Genomic DNA, 21,115 nt, shown 5'->3' with positions numbered 1-21,115 from the left:
TCCTCCCTGGACTGTGCTTCTTTGAGTCTGGAGAAGGAAGTTGGGGGGTGGAGTGAAAGGGGTGGGGAAGGAGGGATGTGGGGAGGGTTACTCAGCTAGAATATGTGTCTTCCTCTGTCTTTCTGCAGAACCTCCAAGTGACACTGGGAGCCACCATGGTTCACTCAGCCCCCCGCTCGAACTCCAGGATCCCCTTTCTTCTGCTGTTCCCCCCCATGCTGCTGCTGCTGTTCCCTGGAGGTCTGGGGCAGGGTCCACTGCCCAGGGTAAAATATGCTGCAGGTGAGAAGGTCCTTAAGGGCTGGGCAGAGGGACACACAGAGGCAGAGGAAGGGAGGGGATGGAAAGGGGAGAAAAGCAAGATTGAGTTAAAGGAAGAAATGGAAGAGAGAAGGGCAAAGGAGTAGGCAGATGGGGGAAAGAAGATAGAAGATGAAAATGGGCAGGGACAGAGAAATGGGACAGCAACTGAGAAAAGGACAGAGAGGGAGAGGGAAGTGAAAAGAGTCTCAAAGGAGAGGAAGGAGGAGGGGGACAGAGATGGGAAGAAGAGAAATGAGAAAGCAGTAGGAGGGAGCTAGAGAGACATGGGAGAAAGACAAAGAGATGGGAGGGACAGGGAAATGGGGGAGAAACAGAGACATAAAGGTGTCAACCAGACTGAACCAGGCTCTAACTTGTGGATGGTGGGAGCCAAACAAAGCAGGCTAGAGACGGAAAGTTAGGAATCCAACAGAAGTTTAATTTCAAAGTGAGAGAAACGGCTTGCAAGCAAAGACACATGTGCTGGGACCCCACCTCTAGTGGGGGGGATCTGAGGCAGTGTGAGGAGATCTCAGTACTTATACCAATGGCTACATAGTGAGCTGTAGCCCTAATAATGAGGGGTAACAGCAACAATGTGACAAGTTTGATCCATAGCAGTGCTTCATGACTGGAACATAGCTACTTACCCAAGTTTGTCTGGTGCTTGTCCAAGCTCAGAGAACACCTGCTGTTGGTCAAAGCAATACAAAAATTATGTGATTTTGCTGGAGGGTGAGATCATCCAGAGGGTGAGCGCAAAGGATTGTTGTTATGCCAAGCTCAGGGCACAGCTTGCTTCTGGGCCTTAGCTCTGGAAAACAGGGTTACTGCTAACATCTTGACAAGGGTGGCAGAGAGACAGAAAGAGCTGGGGGAGAAAGAGATGGAAGGAAGATAAAGAAAAACAGAGAAACACAGGAAAGTTACAGAGGGGTCAGAGACAGAGACATAGGAGAGAGAAAGGGAGATGGGAGAGAGAAAGAGATGAGAGAAAAGAAGTAGCAAAGATCTATCAACGAGCAATAATAAATGTGTCAGGCAATAGGTTAGGTACCAGAGATACCAAGATAAAAGTAAAATAGTCCCTGTCCTCAAGGAACTTACAACCCAGACAGACAACATGTATATACATAAATACTTATATATGTACATATATACATATATTGCATATACATATACACACTGAACTAACAATGCTCATAGAGGGGGAGGACTGTATAATGAGACTGGACATGTAGGTTAGGGCCAGGCCATATAGAGCCTTAAGTGCCAAACAGAGGTATTTGGACTTCATTCTAGAGGTTATAAGAAGCTATTGGAGTTTAATTGAATAGGGGAGTGATATGGTCGAATCTGCACTTTAGGAAAATCACTTTGACAGTTACAAGGAGGATATACTAGAGTATGGAAAGACCGGAGACAAGGAGGCCAATTAGGAGGGTATTGCAATAGTCCAGGCAAGAGGTGATGAGGGCCTAAACTAGGGTGGAGGCTTTGGGGTGAGGGGAACAGATGTGTAAAATGTCATGAAGATAAAAACAAGATTTGGTTACTGTAGGGTAAGAGAGACAGAAGTGAAACAGTTAAGAGAAAAATAGCGGAGGAACAGAAAAAAAAAGAAGTGGGTGAGAAAGAAATCAGAGTGATAAACATAAGTGATAGTGATAAAGAAGACAGAAAAAAGGTGGAAACATGGGAGAGGTACAAAGAGAGGAAAGAGATAACAGAGAGGAAAGGCAGAAGATATGTATACACAGAGTTATATCAAAAAGGAAAAGAAATAATGTCTATAGAGACTGAGATCGAGCAACATTGTAGGAAATGGTCAGAGAATAAAGACCCATTGGAGCAGGAGGGGAGAGGCATGGATAGTGAAAGTCATTTGGGAGAGGACTGAGTTAGTCAGGTAAGGAGGTGTGAGCAGAGTATAAGTAAAGGAGATGGCTTGTGCCCCTATCTCAGCTCCCCAGGGTCACAGGTTTCCCTTCACTCCTTACCCCAAAGGTATACCGAAGAAATCCTTGGGAATCTCTTGGTACAGAACAAGAAACATTTTTTAAACATGTACTATGTGTCAGGTACTCTGTTAAGTGCTAGCAATACAAAAAGAAGGAAAAGATAGTCCTTGCCCTCTTATCTAATGGGGAAGACCACAAGCAAAAAAATGTGTAAAAACAAGCTATACACAGGATAAATGGGAAATAATTAGCAGAGGGAAGTCATTAGAATTAAGAGGGCTGGGGAAAGGCTTCCTATAAAAGATGATACTCTGGTTGGGATTTAAAGGAAGTCAGCAGGCCAAGATAAGGAGAAAACATTCCAGGAATGGAGGACAGGTAGTGAAAATGCCCTGATTTGGGAGATGGAATGTCATGCTCAAGGAACAGCCAGATGGCCAGTATCACTGGATCAAAGATCATGTAACAGGGAGTAAGGTTTAAGAAGACTGGAAAGGTGGGAGGGAGCCAGATTATGAAGGGCTTGAGTCACTGGATTTTGTTGAGGAATAATGTGGTTGGACCTTCACTTTAGGAAGATTAAATTGACAGCTGTGCAGAAAATGGACTGGAGTGAGGAGAGCCTTGTGGCAGAGAGACCAATCAGTAGGCTACTCCCATGGTCCAGGGGTGAGGTAACGAGGGACTGTACTCAGGTGGTGGCAGGGACAGAGGAGAGGAGGAGGCATATTTGAGAAATGTTACAAAGTTAAAATGACAGACTTCAGCAATAGATTGGATGTGGCAGGTGAGAGATAATGAGGAGTTAAAGGTGACACCTAGGTTGTAAACCTGAGGGACTGGGAGGATGGTGTTGCCCTAGAGAGTAACAGGGAAAGTAGGAGATGGGGAGGGTTTGTTGTTAAGTTATTTCAGTCTGACTTTTGTGACTCCATTTAGGGTTTTCTTGGCAAATACTGGAGTGGTTGCCATTTCCTTCTTCAGATCATTTTACAGATGAGGAAACTGAGGCAAACAGGGTAAAGTGACTTGCCCAGGGTCACACAGTTAATAAGTGTCTGAGGCCAGATGTGAACTCAAGAAGATGAGTCTTCCTGCCTTCAGGCCCAGCACTCTATCCACTTTGCCAACTGGCTACCACTTAACAGGGAGAATTTAGGGGGGGAAGATAATGAGTTCAATTTTGAACATGTTGAGTGTAAGATGTCTACTAGACAGCAACTGGAGATTTGAGATTGGAGGTTGGGAGAGAGGTTAGGTAGATAAGAGAATAGTCAGCATGGAGATGGTAATTAAATCCACGAGAGCCAATGAGATCACCAAGTGAAGTAATACAGAGGAAAAAGAAAAGAGAACCCAGGATAGAAGCCTGAGGGACATCTACAGTTAGAGGACATGATCGGGAGGAGGATCCAGAGACCAAGAGAGTGGTCAGAAAGATAGGAGGACAATCAGGAGAGAGGGGTCCCCCAAAACCTAGAGAGAATCAAGGAGGAGAGAGTGATTAACAGTGTCAAGGGCTGAAGAGACACTGAGGAGAAAAGGCCTCTGGATTTGGAAATTAAGAGATCACTAGTGGATAAGCCAACAGTAGATCCTACCTACTCCATGGCATATATTCATATTTAAGGCTATGAAACAGCATAATACATTGGAAAGAGTGCTAGATTTGGAGTCAAAAGAATTGAGTGAAAATTCTACCTTTCAATTACTACACATATGAGCTAGGCAAGTCACATAACCTGTCTTGGCCTTTGTTTCCAAGTGGGTTGGACTAGTTGACTTTCAAGGTCCCTTCCAACTCTAAGTGTGTAATCCTATGATTACATCAGGGGACGGAAAACACAGTAGACCTGGCACGAGGGTCACAACTACACAGCCAAGCCACAGAGCAGGATTCTGGCCACCCTGCCCAATGCCTAGAGGCCCATGGCTGCTGCCTAGGCTCTTATCTGTAACTCAGGAGGGATATATTTCCTGCTGTCAGTGAAAAGATGGGCTAGGATTTCTCCCCAAGGCATGTGGAACTGCTCATCTTTCTCCTTTGGGGTCAAAGTTAGGGCCTGGGCTGAGCCCGAGCCTGAAGAGGTAAAGGGGACACAAGAATCGGGGCTGCTTCAGCTACTGGGTCAAGAGCTAAGGGAGCGGTTAGCAGGGTATAGCAGGAGGGCCAAGATGATTCTACATAGGTTTCTCACTCTGTGGTTCTGTGTATTCTTGTCATTTCAGTCTATATGTTTTATGAAGGTTTGAGTGATTTGAGTATATCTCCCACAGCCCCTAACCCAGAGCCTTGTATACAATGTTTGTCGATTGAGTGGATCTGCCTAAATCTTTGTCTGCCCGGGTGAAGGTCAATGTTTCTGTGTGTCTAAGTAACTGTGTTTCTGGCTGGCTCAGAATCACACAATCTCAGATTGATCGATCGATCTAGACTAACCTATTCCTGAACAAGATTCCTTCTGTAATCTACCTTATAAGTGCTCATCCACATGTTCAGTATTTGTCTATATGTCATATCCCCAATTAACCTATAAACCCCTTAAAGTAAAGGATCTTGTTTTCTTTAAACTATTTTTCTTTGTGCTTAATAGTGTTCATACACTGTAGGTGCTTAATAAAGTAAATTCACTTCAATCCAGCAAACATTTGTTGAGCACCTACTATATGCAAGGCATTATGCTAGGCTCTGGATTATGCAGACAAAAAAAATTAGCTCCTCCTCTCAAGAATTGCTATTCTAAATAACTCCATACACAGATAAACAAATAGAAACTATATACACAGTTACTTGGCATGCATAAAGGCCTATTGTAGGAGGTGGCATCTGAGTTAAACCTTGCAGGGATATAGTGTTTATTGAATTTGAATGATGAATTTAGGATAACATTATTTCCTTTTCTTTTTTTTTTTTTGTGAGGCAATTGGGGTTAAGTGACTTGCCTAGAGTCACACAGCTAGTAAGTGTTACATGTCTGAGGTCAGATTTGAACTCAGGTCCTCCTGACTCCAAGGCCAATACGCTATCCACTGTGCCAACTAGTTGCCCCCCCATTTCCTTTTAAATTAGGTACCCCCACTTTCTACTTCTTGGGAGAATGTGGTTTACTTACATATTTTCAAAAACTAAATTCGAATTCTCACCAAACCAGTCTGTTTTTAAATTATTTGTTAATGAGAAATAGGAAATAGAAGTGAAAGTGATTGGCACATTATCTTTGTTGCATTTGAATGAATGTTTCACATTGATTACTACTTATTAATAAAGGATTTAGAAACTTACCCCCAAAAAAGTGCTCATTTAGCCTTTAAAGGCCCCCAGGGAAGGGAAACTTTACTCCCTCCTGAGGGAGCCCATTCCACTTTTAGAACTCTAAATGTTGGCAAGATTTTCCTTACATTGAGTATAAATCTGCAGCTTCCACTGCATTTCTCCCATTTCTGCCTTGTGGGGCCAAGCAGCAAAAAGAGTCTGATCTCTCTTCCATTGGACAGCCCCTCAGAGGCCATGAGATCACATTCTCCCCCTACCCTGTTCCCGCTAGCCTTTCCTTCTCAAGACTTGTCTCTGTCAGTGTATCTCTCTGGGTCTGCATCTCTATGAGTCTGTAAATGTGTGAATCTATGTGTTCCTATCTGTCCTAATACCAGACCCAGGCCAAGTTCTGGAGTGTGTCAAAGCTGTCTTCATCCTCCTTGCCACTACTGCTCTACTTCTCTGCTTTGGGGGATCTCTTTGGGAACCTTTTTGTGCCCCTCCAATATGTCCTTCTTGCCCTAGGCTATCCCAGACCACCAGAACATATAGCTTTCATGCTGCCCTCATACTGCCCCATACTTTCTCAGTGAAGAGAGGCATTTTTACACAGGCCTTCTGGAGATAATATTTCTGTTTTGGTTGTCTAAAACACAGGCTAAAGAGTGGTGGGGAGCTTGAGCCAGGTAGGAGGGGAGAGAGGCTCCCGGCAGGCTAACATATGGGGGGAGATGTCTTCGGGAGGGGAAGCTCCATGGTGCTGCTCAAATATCACACCATGTAGGCAGCCACCTACGGGTGTTTCTGTTCTCATCTATGTGTCTGCCTGTTTATGATCCTGTCTCGGGCTATTTCTGCATTTGTTAGTCTGTCTATGCTGATCCTATAGTTGTCTGTCTTCATATCTATCTGTAAGACCACCTCTTTTTCTTTTAACATTTTAATGTATTATTTATTTATTTTTAACATTCTTTTCTTTTAAATTTTGAGTTCCAAATTCTCTCCCTGCACCTACTCCACCCACTGAGAAGGCAAGCAATATGATATCAATTATACATGTGAAATCATGCAAAACATATTTCCATACTAGCCATATTTTTTTAAAAGCAAGTGAGCAATTATAGTTCAATCTGCACTCAGAGTTCATCAGTTCTCTCTCTGAAGGTAGATAGCACTTTTTCATTGTGAGTCCTTTAGAATTGCATTGGATCACGGTATTTGATCAGAGTAGCCAAGTCTCTCACAGTTCATCATTGCAACATTGCTGTTATTGTGCACAATGAGGTGAGAACATCTCTTGACACCACTTCCTTCCTCCTAGCTTCCCCTTTGGTTCGGCACATTGGTGTACCCATCTCCAACTCCCACCACCTTGATATGTACCTTTTACCTGGTCTCTTTGTTGCTATCTTTTTTTATATATGCCAAATGTGCAATGGAATGAGCCCTAGTATGGGAGCTGGTAGATCTGGGTTCTAGTCCAGGCTCTGCAACTAATTACCTGCATGACCTTGGACAAGTCCCTTCCTTTCTCCAAACCTCATTTCCCTTATTTATAAAATGAGGGCATTGACTTTGATGAATTTGATCAGTAAAGCCCTTTCTCCCTCTAACATTCTATGTTTCTCCTTTTGTCTGTTTCCTCTCCTGTCCCCCTCCGTAAAGCTCTGTACTCTCCAGCCCCAGGGCTGTCATTACTCTGTCTTCTGGATGCCCAGCACTCCGACACAGCTGGTTCTTCACACAAAGCAGGCATGGCTGCCAGCAGCATGGGGCAGGAGGAGGGGGATATTGCTGCCAGAGCCTGGGCGGTGATGGCATACACTGCCAATCCTCTCCCTGTTCCCCATTCTTCTACTCCTCCGCTGCTTCCTAGCTGGGTCCTCCCCTTGCCTGGCTTTCCAACCCCCCCCCCCCCCCCCCCTGACCTCCCCCCTCTTCACCCTCACCCTCTTTCAGGTGATAGACATCGTTCTGTGAGCCTCTTTAGCAAGGAGGGTCTTCAGGATTTTGATGAACTGCTTCTAAGTGAAGATGGGGCCACTCTGTATGTGGGTGCCCGGGACTCCATCCTCGCCTTTAACATTGGCAAACCAGGCATCCCAGGCCTTCAGAGTATGGTGAGTGCCAGGTTGAGAGGCAGGGGGACTGATGGAAGGGGACACAGGCTGATGGCCTCTGAGTGAGCTGTGTAGGGTGTTCATTCATAACTAATTATCCAATGTTCATGCATAATGTAACTAATTAATGAAATGGTTAGAATGAGCATGTAATCACCTAGAATAACGAATGTTAGAATAATTATAATTATGTTAAAATTTTGGTAAAAAAAGAACATCAGTTTTACCTATTGATATACTAATTATAACCACTATATTCAGGAGCACCATGGCTTAGTAGAAAGCACAGTAGATAAAGAGTTAGACCATACGGGTCTGAAGCCCAGTTTATCTGCTTTGGGACTTTGTGCAACCTGGGAGCAACTCTATTCCTCTTTCTGAAAAATGGGGAAATCAGACTACAAAAGTCCCTTTTAGCTCTAAATCTTGTAAACATTCATAATCACTTATGACAACACTTGCAGCAGAAGTATTTGGAGAAAAAAAAAGAAGTGTTTGGAGAACTATTAAAACTATTAATATTAACAAGGTCAATAATCCACATTAATGTTGCCAATAGGCATGCTAATTAAAATTGTAACAGCAGTTTTCACTGATGCACATTCTTTACAAATTACTTTCAACTGATGTGCAGAACCTATGAGGGGAAGGTGGTGGTGGTGGGGAGTAAAGTTAGGGTCCAGTGATCTAATGAACCTGTGTTCAGACTCCCTTTCTTTCTTCTGTCTCTCCAGATTCCCTGGGAAGCCAGTCCCAAGAAAAAAAGAGATTGTGTCTTTAAGAAAAAGAGCAATGAGGTAAGAGGAAGTGAGGGTGTAGAGGTCTAGAAGATGAAATATGGAGCCTTTGGGCCCGAGACATGTTTGATCAATATTTGTTGAGTTGCCTTGGTCTCTGGCTATCCCCAGGCTGGGATATCAATGGATGGGTACCTCTTTGCATGCCAGTTTGGATGTTACAGTAGTGTATAGATGCCCATTCATAGTCCCCAATCCAATCCAATTCAGCAAAGATGTTTATGCCTGGCACCATGCTGGGAGCTGGGAATACCAAAATTAAAAAAAAAAAGTACCTGTCCTCAAAAAGCTTATATTCTATGGGGGCATACAACATGTATACAGACAAGAAAGCTGCTTAGAGGAGAGACAGCGAAAGAACGCCCTAACAATTAGAAAGATGAGAAAAGGTTTCATGTAGAGGGTGACCCCTGAACAGAGCCTAGAAGGAAGCCAAGGTTTGGAGGTGAAGAGAGAGTGCATTCCAGGAATGGAATTTCTGCTGTGCCAAGACGCAAGGAGTTGGAGGAGGAATGCTGAGTTCAGAGAACTACAACTACACCAGCTTGGCAAATAGAGCATTTGTGAAAGGAAAGTAATATGAAATGAGTCTTAAAAGGTAAAATAGGAGCCAGACTGTGGAAGAAAGGTTGGAAAATCAGGAGAAAACAGTGTCAGGGAAGCCAAGGGAGGAGAGAGGATCCAATGAGGGAGGGGGGAGGGGGACGACGGACAATCAACACTGTCAAAATTTGGAGAGGCAACAAGTCAGATGAGGATTGCCTCCTCCGCTGCCCTCTTTGTGTCTCCCCATCTTTTATCCCTCCCCACAATTGTTCCTGTGTCTTTCTCAGTGTCTTCTCCAGTCCCTGCTGGTCTCCCCTATGTCTCCTCAGTCTTCTCCTTTCTCTCCTGTTCTCCTACCTCCTGCCTTTCTTCCTCAGTTTCCTTTTTTTTTTTTTGAGACAATTGGGGTTAATAACTTGCCCAAGGTCACATAGCTAGTAAGTGTCTGAGGACAGATTTGAACTCAGGTCCTCTGGACTCCAGGTCTGGTTCACTCTGCCACCTAGCTGTCCTTCTTCCTCAGTTTCTAACCCTGTCCTCCAGTGCCCCCAAATCCCTGTCTCTCTCCTCCCAGTGTTCCACACTGGGTCAACCTTGGGCCCTGTTCTTGGAGAGACTCAGGGATCCAGGCGAATAACATCTGGAAAATGTTGCCTCCCTTTTTCTTCAGACTGAATGTTTCAACTTCATCAGAGTCCTAGTGGCTGTCAATGCCTCTCAGCTCTATGCCTGTGGAACCTATGCCTTCAGCCCAGCCTGTACCTACATAGTGAGTCCTCCGGCCTCCTGGCTTTCCCTTCTTACCCAGCCACAACCCCTTTTCCATCTGTTGAGAAATATTCCCTCCCAGACATGGGACTTTGGCATCCTCAACCCTCAGAAGGCTGTTATGGGGTGAATGGCCTAGCATCCAAGCTTATTCCTCTCCTCCCATAAAAAAAATAAAATAAAATAAAAACCTAATCAAAAACCTTTCCTCACCCTCTGGATAATTACTTTCCCAAACATGGAACCTGGTATACTAGACTTTGATATCTGGACCCTGAGGCTCTAAGATTCAGTCACCCATTCTCCCTCCTCTCCCATGCAACTTGTTTCCCAGACTTGAGACTCCGCCAACCTGGTCTCCAGCCTCTCTTTTCCACTCTCCCCCCTCCCCCCCCCACCCAGGAGCTGAAGGACTTTTCCCTGGTCCCTATCCTAGAAGAGAGGATCCTGGATGGCAAAGGACAGAGCCCTTTTGACCCTGCCCACAAGCACACAGCAGTTTTGGTGGGTAAGTGTCAAGTTCCCCTCTTCCATACCTAGTTTCTTTCCTAGAATCTTCATCTTCGGGGGTCTCCAGGTTTGCAGGTTTGGAAGGACAGCCGCAAAAGGAAGGGAAGCCAGAAGTCCTGTCTTATATGTCGCCATATCTCAACCTCTGACTTTCAGAAATGAGGAGGCAAGAGAAGATCAAAGAGGGAATTTGGAGAAAATTTGGGCGGGAGGAGGGTAAAAAGGGAGATGGTAAGAAACCAGTGAGACAAAAGAAGGAGAAACACAAGCCATGTTTCAGGGAAGGAAAGTCAAACAGAATAGGGTGGCTGGAAATAAGGCTGGAAAGGTATGATTGGTCTAGATCATATCCAGTCTGTGACTGAAAAACCATGGAAGGCTTTTGAGCAGTAGAGTGACATAATAAGAAAAACAATTTTAAGTTGCTCTGGCTTCTGTAAGTGGTCAGGTTGGATTGGAGGAGGATCATAGGCTCACAGGAAGCAACAGTGTGGTTTAATGGATAGAACTGGAGCTAGTAAAGCCTGAGTTCGAATCCTTCCCTCAATTCTTTTTTTTTTTGGAGGGGGGAGGCAGTCAAGATTAAATGACTTGCCCAGGGTCACACAGCTAGTAAGTGTCTGAGGCTGGATTTGAGCTCAGGTGTTCCTGATTCCAGGGCCAGTGTTCTATCCACTGCTCCACCTAGGTGCCCCCCCCCCATTCTTAATAAGCTATGTGACCATGGGCAAGGAGATTAACCTCTCTGACCTTGAGTTTCCACATCCATAAAACAGGGATAACAATACCTGCAGCATATATTTCATAGGGTTGTTGTGAAGATTAAACTAAATAGTATTATGTAAAGTTCTTTACAAAATTATATTAATGTCAGATATATTATTAGGCTTTTAGAGCTGGTGGAAATCTTAGAGATCATCTAGTTCAAATTCTTCATTTTACAGAAAAGGAAAATGAGGTCAGCAAAACAAAATGACTTGCCCAAAGCCCCAGTGTGAACCCAGGTCTTCTACTCTCAATCCAATGGAATAGAGGGGAGGAAGGAAGGGAAGAAAGGAGGTAGCAGAGGAATGGTGAAGGGAACCGAAGGAAGACAAAAGGCTGGTTCCCAGGCTAGAGGAACCTTGCTAAAGCTCCATCACTCTGTCTCTTCTTACTGTCACCTCAGATGGGATGCTCTACACTGGCACCATGAACAACTTCCTGGGCAACGAGCCCATCGTGATGCGGACCCTGGGAACCCAGCCTGTCCTCAAGACTGATACTTTCCTCCTATGGCTCCAGTGTAAGGACCCCTGAGTCAGGTGGCCTCTGGTGGCCTCAGACCTCAGCACAGATCCCAGAACTTTGTCTGGGACGTAACCACAGCATCCTAGGATCTGGACTAGGCCGGGGAGCCAGACATCCAGGCAGTTTAGCTTTTGGGGTCCTTAGTTTCACTGTGGGGAGGGACCTAGGCCTCTGGGCTCCCAGACCCTAACCCCATCTCCTCTTCCCCCCTGAAGCGGATGCCTCCTTTGTGGCCTCCATCCCCTCTACCCAGGTCGTGTACTTCTTCTTTGGGGAAACAGCCAAAGAGTTTGACTTCTTCGAGAAACTCACCATCTCCCGAGTAGCACGAGTCTGTAAGGTTAGAAGGGACCTTTGGGATAGGATGGAGGAGCTGGAAATGGAGGGGCCAATGGGTCAGACTGACAGGAGGGGGTAGATTCTAATGCATGAGAAATAAAGGGGTCCTAACGCCTGGCTGTGCTCCCCAGAATGATGTGGGTGGGGAGAAACTACTGCAGAAGAAGTGGACAACATTCCTGAAAGCTCAGCTGCTTTGTGCCCAGCCTGGCCAGCTGCCTTTCAATGTGATCCGCCATGCAGTCCTGATGCCTGCTGACCCCCCTGCCTCTTCCAGGGTCTATGCAGTCTTCACATCCCAGTGGTGAGTAAGAGGCTTAGGAGCTCAAGGGCGGAGAGGAGGAAAGTCTGGTAACTGAGAATTCTCAGACGTCTAAATAGATCTGGTGTCTGGGAGATCCGGTGATTGAGGGGGTCAGGTACTCAGATTACCTGAGTTTTTAAAAATTTCTTAATTTTAAAGAGAGAGCTACTTGGTGTCCCAACAGTCCTATATGGAGAGCATTTAGAAATCTGGTTAACTGTAAGATCTGGCTTGAGAAAAATCTGTGATCTGGTTCAAAGGGGTAGAAAAATCTATTTTCTGCTCCTTTCTGCTCCTGAGACCTGCGTTCTGTGACTCTGACAATCTCACTACTCCTCCCATTCAGCAGCTCAGTCCTGGGCAGAGCAAGCAAGAAGAGCAGGTGTGAGAAACACCTCCACCCATCTGTGCCCGCCACCTGCCCCTAGGCCTGAGCCCCAATTAATCCTCATTAGGGATAATGACACTTCAGATCTCTTGCTGGGCAAAGATCCTGCCTCAGGCTGGGTGGCCAGTATCACCTAGGGGATCTCTAAGTGCCGAGCACCACTCTTCCTGTAGAAGGAAAGGCAGCCAGCTACAGGTCCATTCCAGTCCCCGTGTGTGTCTTCAGGCAGGTTGGAGAGACCAGAAGCTCAGCGGTCTGTGAGTTCTCTCTCTCAGACATTGAGAAGGTCTTCGAAGGGAAATACAAGGAGATGAACAAAGAAAGCTCCCGATGGAGTACATACAGTGGCCCCGTGAGCAACCCCCGGCCTGGCAGTGTGAGTAGCACCTTTGAACACTACACACCTGCCAAGCTCCACCTTCCAGGCCTGATAAGTATGGGCCAACCCCTGTCTCTCTGTGCACACCCAGAACTTGGCCTGCCAACCCTTACTGTGTGTGTCGGCAGCTCCAAAGGGAGGTAGGGAAAGCAAGGACGTGGAGGAACCTGGGTGAGGGGAGAGGGGAGAAAGGTCCTGCCTTGGAAAGGGCTCCCAAATGAGTCAGTCTGTCTCAGGGCCCAGCCCCACAGTGAGGAGTTCCAATCAGCTGATATCTACAATGCTTTAAAATAAAAACAACAACAACAACAATAATAATTAATGACTAGCATTTATATAACACTTCAAGATTTGCAAAATGCTTTACAAATATTATTTCATTTCATCCTCACAACAACCCTGGGAGGTAGGTGCTACTACTGTCTTCATTTTATAGATGAGGAAACAGGCAGATTTGCCCAGGGACACACAGTCAGTAAATATCTGAGGCAGGATTTGAACTCATGCCTACCTGACTCCAAGTTGAACACTCTCATCCCCTGTCCTACCTAAGCTGCTGAGATTCACAAGGCACCTTATATACACTTATTATTATCACGTTACCTTCTTCCATCTGGGACTGAAGGCAACGTGGAAAGAGGAACCCAAAGAAGGACAGTGGGGAGTGAGGGATATTAAGTGGTATATTTGAATGGGTATCCTTGACCTTCCCTCTGATTGGCTGCAGTGCTCTGTGGGTCCCTCCTCTGACAAAGCCTTGACTTTCGTGAAAGAACATTTCCTGATGGATGAGAAGGTTGTGGGGAAGCCGCTGTTGGTGAAACTGGATGTGGAGTACACCAAGCTGGCTGTGGAGATGGCCAAAGACGTCAGGGGACAAGGCTACTTGGTCATGTACTTGGGCACCAGTAAGTGCTTAGAGATCCCCCTCACAGTGACTTGAATAAGGATGTCTATTGCTAGACAAAAGGGAGATTTGAAGGGGAAAGCCATAGATGTCTTCTAGAGATCCATTTCTATAGCATCTTGAGGTTTATTAACTGTTTTTCTTACAACAATCCAACAAAATAAGCAGCATAAATATTATTATCTGTATTTTACAGATGAAGAAACTGAGGCTTAGAAAGGGAAAGTGACTTGTCCAAAGTCACACCTAGGTGGTGCAGTGGATAAAGTACTGGGCTTTGAATCAGAATCTTCCTGAGTTCAAATTCCGCCTCAGATACTAGCTCTGTGACCTTAGGCAAGTTACTTAACCCTGTTTGCCTCAGTTTCCTCATCCGTAAAATGAGCTGGAGAAAGAAATGGTAAGCTACTCCAGTATCTTTGCCAAGAAAATCCCAAAATGGGATCACGAATAGTCAGACACAATTAAAAATGACTTAACAACAACAAAAGAGTTGGAAAATGTCAGAGGTCAAATTCAAACTCAGGTCTCTGGACAGGGCTCCTTCCACTATGCCATGATGCCTGTCAGATCTGGGGAAGGTGGAAACCAAGAAGGAAGGGATGGACAGCTAGGGCCCAGAGAAGAGAAGGGAAGGCAGGGTTGGGGGTGGGGATTCTTAAGGAGGATCCTCTGAAATCCATCTTGTAGAATCTTAAAGTTAACAAGCAACCTTAGAGATGACCTAGTAGAAGCGTGCAAGTTAGACTTCAGAAAGAGGAAAACCACTAACTTTCTTGATAACCAGAAGGACAAAACCAAGGAAAGGAGAAGGGGTTATCTTAGATGAAAAGAAAGCTGAGAGTGAAGGAGAGAGAAACAGAAACGCCCAAATCCCTTCTTCAAGTGTCTCAGTCTTTCTGTGTTTCCTACCAGACATAGGCTCTCTCCACAAGGCTGTTGTAGGTAAGGACAGTGATACACATCTGGTGGAAGAGATCCAGCTGTTCCAGGAGCCTGAGCCCATCCGAAACCTACTATTGGCACCTGCCCAGGTGGGAAGGGATCCAAGCTCTGCCTTAACTGGGGAAGGAGATGGAGGGAACTTTGCTGGCCATTAAGGGGATTGACTGTCATAGGGTGGTGTTGTTGAGGTTTAGGGGTTTAGGGGTGTTGGGACCCCAAAATCACAACATGCAGGTCCTGCCCAAAAGAATTTGACCCAAGCCTTCTTTCAGCCAAAGACAAGTTTATTAGAACATCTGTCACATTGGGCAGACTCTTAAGGAGTCTGAATGTTAGGGAGCTATTGGCTAGATTATAAGAATGTGAGCACCTTAATGGAGACAAGATGGACCTTATATACAGAAAGACTGTGAGAGGGATCCAGGAATGGCCAAGTAGTCAGAGGGGACTGTGAGGTAATAGAACTCCAGGGACCTGGACCATGTGGTCCAGAGAGAATGGAGCCTAGACAGGATTAAGGATGGAAAGTGGCAGGGGGTAGGGCACCATAGGAAGGTGAGACAATGGAGGGCCAGCAAGGAAGGTTAAGGGTAAAAGAGAATTGGGAGATTGAGCGTAGCCACAATGAAAGAATAGTTTGTTGAGATTGGTTGGTGTTGGGACCCCAAAATCACAACACGCGGGTCCTTCGACCCAAGTCTTTTTTCTGCCAAAGACAAAGTTTATTAGAACATCCCTCATATTGGGCAGACTCTTAAGGAGTCTGAACATTAGTAAGCTATTGGCTAGATTTTAAGAATCTAAGCACCTTAAGGGAGACAAGATGGACCTTATATACAGAAAGGCTGTGGGAGGGATCTAGGAGTGGCCAAATAGTTTGAGGGAACAGTGAGGTAATAGAATTCCAGGGTCCAGGACCATGTGGCCAAGGGAGAATGGAGCCTAGCTAGGATTAAGGGTGGAAAATGGCCAGGGGCCATAAGGAGGTAAGACAATGGAGGGCCAGGCTAGGTTAAGAGTAACAGAGTTTGTGCATGGCCACAATGAAAGGCTAGTTGATTGGATTGCAGCCTCAGGGGAATGCCAGAGATTTGGCCACAGTGGGAAAGTCCAGGGTTTTTCCTTTTTGGGGTCTAGATCCTATCTTCCTCAAATTGATGAGATTATAGCCTCAGGGGAATGCCAGAGATTTGGCCACAGCGGGGAAAGTCCAGGGTTTTTCCTTTCTGGGGTCCAGATCCCAACCCTATCATTGTGGGTCTCTGCTGGGAAAAGGGATACTTGGGCTGGTCTTGGGATTTCTGTGCTCGGGGTGATATATCTTTTTATCCATCCCTCACCCAGGGAGCACTATTTGTGGGCTACTCTGGGGGGCTTCTGAGGGTTCCCCGAGCCAACTGCAGTGTCTACAGGAGCTGTATAGACTGTGCCCTTGCCAGGGACCCTCACTGTGCCTGGGACCCTGTTGAAAGAGCCTGCCGTATCTTTTTCAACATCTCCACAGACTTGTAAGTGTTGTTGCTGGGAGCTCCCCTCTTGTTCTAGGAATGGTAGAATGGAAATGATGTTTTCCTGTGCCTCTCTGCTCTGGTTTTCTTGCACTGTACCCTCAAATGGTTGTTTTGAGGGGATCTCTTATTTGAAGCTTACCCTAATTGCAATATATAGATTCAAATTCTGGCTTGTCTCACCATGGCTTAAATACCCTTCCCTCCTTCTTTCCTCTCATGGTTGTTTTGAGGCACCCTATCTTTGCTATGTTTCTACTCTAGAGAGGGCCTCCTCTCTCCCAGTTATCTGGCTCCATTGCCCAAGGCAGTTTTAAAATCTCTGACCCACCTTACTCCTCCCTAACAAGATGCTTTCTAGAGCCTCACCTGCTCCTTTAGTAGTTTCTAGCCTCCACCCTTCCCTCTCCCCATCCTAATCTCTAACAATTTATTATCCCTGCCCTCTTATCTCTCCAGAACTTCCTGGAAACAGGACATAGATCTAGGGAATCCAGCATGGGCATGTGCCAATGGGCCCATGGGCAGAAGCCATCACCGACCCCAGAGCCCACCTCAGCTCAGTGAGTATGGAATGGGATCAGGAGGAAAGAAAAAGGGTATAGAGGTTGAGCGATAATCTATCCTTTCCCCTGCCAGGAATTTTGTTCACCAAAACTCTACTTGTCCAATTTACTTTTATATTTTGGGGACCCAGGCATCTGGAGGTGGGAATTGAACAGGCTGGTAGGAAATAGAAGCAGGATACTGTAGAAGGAGAGAGTAAAGATATTTGGCCCATGACTAAAATTGGGTGTCAGGATTGGGTGAAGGGGAAGGTTTTGGATTAGGGCAGAGTTGAGGCCAGAGTTGCATTTGGAGTTGGGGTAGGGAACTGTCTAAAACCCTGTTTCTCCCTATTTGACAATTTCAAATGCTCCCCCTCTATCTGTCAGTCCTGTTCTGCTTTCCCATTGCCCCAGGAATTTATTTAAGAAAGAAAAAAATAAAATAAGAGAACCCAGGGTGATCCCTGTCCCAAATGTCAGAGGGTGACATGGGTTAAAGTCTTCCTCTCCACCTCCTTACTTTCCCTACTTTCATCTTTCCTCTTCTCTCTCCACACAGTTAAAGAAGTCTCAGCTCCCCTTCACTCCATCTTGGAACTCCCCTGTCCCCAAACCTCCACCCTAGCTACCTACCACTGGACTCACAGAGCAACTCCCATTCAAACTTCCTCCTCAGCAGTCTACAATGGTTCCCTCATGCTCCTGCTTCAGGCGGAAGTCAGAGGCCTCTACCAGTGCTGGGCCACTGAAAATGGCTTCACCCATCCTGTTGTCTCCTACTGGATACAAAGCCAGGAGGACCCCTTGCCCCTGGATCCGGAATTGGCAGGGATTCCCAGAGAACGGGTGGAAACCCCTTTGACTGTTGGGGGACCCACCCCCTTGACCACTCCTAGGTCATACTGGTCTCACTTCATCATTGTCACTGTCCTCTTGGCTTTGGTGCTCTCAGGGGCCCTAATTGGCCTCGCCTCTTCTCCATTTCGGGCCTTCCAAGCACAGAGGAAAGTCCAGGGCTGTGGTACCCTGCCTCCAGGGGAAAAGGCCCCATTGAGTGGAGAGCCCCCTCTCCAGCCTCCCAAGGACACTAGGACCCTGAACGGAGGGGGCGTGGATGCTGACAACAACCAACTGGGGACTGAAGTGGCATAGACCCTACAACAGCACTCATGAGATGATGAAAGATTGTAATGAATACTATGGTATGATGAAGACTTATCCTTGGTAAAGATCACCTGACCCTACCATAGGAAATTGTTGGGGTGACCCTACAGTAACAAATGAGAAGGAATGGCCAGAGAAAGCCACCTTCCTCTCACCAAGAGGAGCTTGTCCTCCCTCTGCCACTCTGAGCCACTCTACAGAAATGAGGAGTACACCCAGCAGCTTAAAACCACCCCTGGGACATGACCCATCTTGCAAGGACATGCCAGCCCTAGGTACCTTCCCCTGACCAAGAACATTAGGGTGGAATCTCTCTTGTCAGGAGACTGCCCTGAGCGCTGAACCAGTTTGGCAGTCACAAACCATTCCAAAAGACCCTCCAGAAACAGACGATGCTAGGAAATCCTCTTGTGATAATATTCCCAAGCAACACAGTCACTGGCCCTGGCTGGAAACCCAATTGTAACTTGTGCTGGGACTGAGACTATTATTTCCACTGGCACCCTTGTCCCCCTTTGGTCTAATGAGGATCTGCAGGAAGTCATGTCCCTCCTCATTCCAGTGTTTTCACCACGAATGACCCTTGGGTGTTGTCTCCCAAGGTTTCACCTCTCCTGATGCAATGGGGAACAATTTCCAATTCCCTTCCCCACCTTCCATAGAATTATGGGGAGTGGGGTAATCTGAGCCTTGCACATGACTGAGGCCAACTGTGGCCTCTTCCAGCTTTGCCTCTGCCCTTCTCCACCTTACCAGTCTCCATACAGATGCACCATCCCTCCTTTACTCTTCCCCTTTGTTTTTGTCTTTGGACAAGTGCACGTCTTGCCACAAACAGTTTATTTTTTATTAAAAAGACAAAATTCAAAGGTGGCTACTTTCTTCTTGAAGACATACTGGGAAAGTTGGGACAAAGAATCTAGGTAGCATGTAGGAGCTGAGAAATTCTATAATATTCTGGTTCTCATTTTGAACCCCATAATTGGCCATTTCAATGTGCCTTTTCCAGTCCTGTCAACTGCCTCAATCTCTTGACTTTTTCCTTTGCCAATCCCCAACCTAAGGTTACCACCACCATCTGCTTTCTAGGCTACTACTGTGGCCAGAGAAGTGGTGAACTCATTTGTTATACATTCATGCTACCCATTTTCAATGGCTTGGCATTCCTTTTATTCATCCCTTTTTCACTCCTTAGCAAGTCCCCTGTGGTGGTCTGCTTTAACCCATTTCTACATTCTCTTCCCTCTCAGAAGGTTACTTGACTCATGGAAAAGATTGAAACCATAAGTCATGGATGTCTTTAAGTCAACAAGCATTTATTAAGACTATACTATGTGCCAGGCACTGTGCTAAATGCTGGGGATACAAAGATAGGCAAAAAACATTACTTGCTCTCTAGGAGCTCACATTCTAATGAAAGAAGACAACATGCAAACAACTATGTACAAATAAGATATAAAGGGGAAACTGGAAATAATCTCAAGGTCACAGCATTAGCATCAAGAGGGATTGGGAAGGGCTTTTTGCAGAAGGTGGGATTTTAGCTAAGTCTTGAAGAAAGCCACAGAAGGCTAAGATGACAAGGAAGAGAATTCCAGGAATGGAGGACAGTCAGTAAAAATGCACAAAATCGAGGAAAAGAGTGTCATGTAGCAGGAACAGCAAAGAGGCCCAGTGCCACTAGATCATAGAATATATGGAGAAAGGAAGAAAGACTGGAAAGGTAGGAGGCAGGCAAGTTAGAGCTTTAAAGGACAAACAGGATTTTCTATTTAGTCCTGGAGGTAATAGGGAGCCATTGGAGTGGCTACTGAATGAAGGACGTGGATGAGTGACATGGTCAAACCTGACGTACAGAAATATCACTTTATAGGTGATTGAAAGATGGATTCAAATGGGGAGAGAACTTGAGACAGGGAGACCAACCGAACAGAAGGCTATTTCAGTGTTCTGGTGTAAGGTGATAAGGCCCTGCACCAGGGTGGTGGAAGTGCCAGAGATAAGAGAGGATATCATGAGAGATGTTGTGGAGGTAGAAATCACAGGACTTGCTAACAGATTGGCTCTGGAGAGGTAAGAGTGAGCAGTTGATTATGACACCCAGGTTTCAAACCTGGGTGACAGAGGACGTCCTTGACAAGCACAGGGAATTTTGGAAGAGGGGAAGGTTTTAGGGGGAACAATGATGAGTTCAGTATTGAACATAATGAGTACAAGGGGCATTTAATTTGAGACCTCTAATAGGTACTTGGAGATGCAAGACTAGAGGTCAGAAGAGAAGTCAGGACTAGATAAATAAATCTGAGAATAATCTATAGAGATGATAATTGAATAAATGGGAGTTGATGATATCACTAAGTAAAACAGTTTAGAGGGAGAAGAAAAGAGGGCCCAAGATAGCCTTGGGAGACACCCAAGGTTAGTGTACATAACCTGGATGAAGATCCAGCAAAGGAGACTGAGGAGAGGTCAGACAAGCAGAAGGAGACCCAGGAGAGAGTAGTATCACCCTCCATCCTCAAAATTTTGATCCTTTTAGCCATCTTTCTCTCTTTTGTCTCAGAGGAAGAGTTCTTCCTGTGGCTGACCCTTCTACTCATATTCTTGTTCTCATATGATGCAACTCACTCCAGAACTTTTCTCTACCAGTTTTCTTCTATTTCCCCAGAATCTTCAACATCATCTTCTCTATTAGCCATTAGAGAACCATTAAGGTCATGCTAGGTTCCAAAGGAGACGGTAGAGATATGGAGACCAATTCACAACTTTCCCCTGATTTATTTAATACAGTTGAACTGCACGTACACACACATATACACACACTCAATCACACAGTTAGTTATTTGAATGCATAGGCTGGGGATACCTATTTTTCAATAATTAATAATAATAATAGCCAGCATTTATATGATGTTTTAAGGTTTACAAACTGCTATATATATCTCACTAGATCCTCATAAATATCCTGTGAGGTCAGTGCTATTATTATTCCCATTTTACAGATGAGAAAACTGAAGTTGAGGTAAAGCAGGATCATGAAGCTAGTAAGCAGGTATTCAGTAAAGCAGAAGGTCCAGCTTTA

The 21,115-nt window shown here is 45.5% G+C and overlaps 1 protein-coding gene across 3 annotated transcripts in view; it reads left to right on the top strand.

The window, feature by feature from the left end:
- SEMA4A (semaphorin 4A) overlaps positions 1-18,906 on the top strand; it is a 28,472-nt gene extending 9,566 nt beyond the window's left edge. For all 3 annotated transcript variants that reach the window (XM_027871083.1, XM_027871084.1, XM_027871085.1), the window contains exons 2-15: positions 129-282; positions 7,480-7,640; positions 8,375-8,437; positions 9,654-9,752; positions 10,154-10,259; positions 11,430-11,546; positions 11,767-11,891; positions 12,022-12,194; positions 12,808-12,958; positions 13,689-13,869; positions 14,784-14,902; positions 16,158-16,321; positions 16,781-16,884; positions 17,429-18,906. In XM_027871083.1, the coding sequence (XP_027726884.1) occupies positions 129-282; positions 7,480-7,640; positions 8,375-8,437; positions 9,654-9,752; positions 10,154-10,259; positions 11,430-11,546; positions 11,767-11,891; positions 12,022-12,194; positions 12,808-12,958; positions 13,689-13,869; positions 14,784-14,902; positions 16,158-16,321; positions 16,781-16,884; positions 17,429-18,021 (2,310 nt within the window). In that variant the 3' untranslated portion in view covers positions 18,022-18,906. The remainder of the gene's footprint in view (positions 1-128; positions 283-7,479; positions 7,641-8,374; positions 8,438-9,653; positions 9,753-10,153; positions 10,260-11,429; positions 11,547-11,766; positions 11,892-12,021; positions 12,195-12,807; positions 12,959-13,688; positions 13,870-14,783; positions 14,903-16,157; positions 16,322-16,780; positions 16,885-17,428) is intronic.
- The last annotated feature ends 2,209 nt before the right edge of the window (positions 18,907-21,115 follow it).

This window comes from Vombatus ursinus, unplaced genomic scaffold, assembly GCF_900497805.2.
Source record: "Vombatus ursinus unplaced genomic scaffold, bare-nosed wombat genome assembly UNPS02014798.1, whole genome shotgun sequence".
Taxonomy (NCBI): Eukaryota; Metazoa; Chordata; class Mammalia; order Diprotodontia; family Vombatidae; genus Vombatus; species Vombatus ursinus.
The sequence above is the reverse complement of the archived record's forward strand: the minus strand, read 5'-3'. Positions and strand labels throughout refer to the sequence as shown.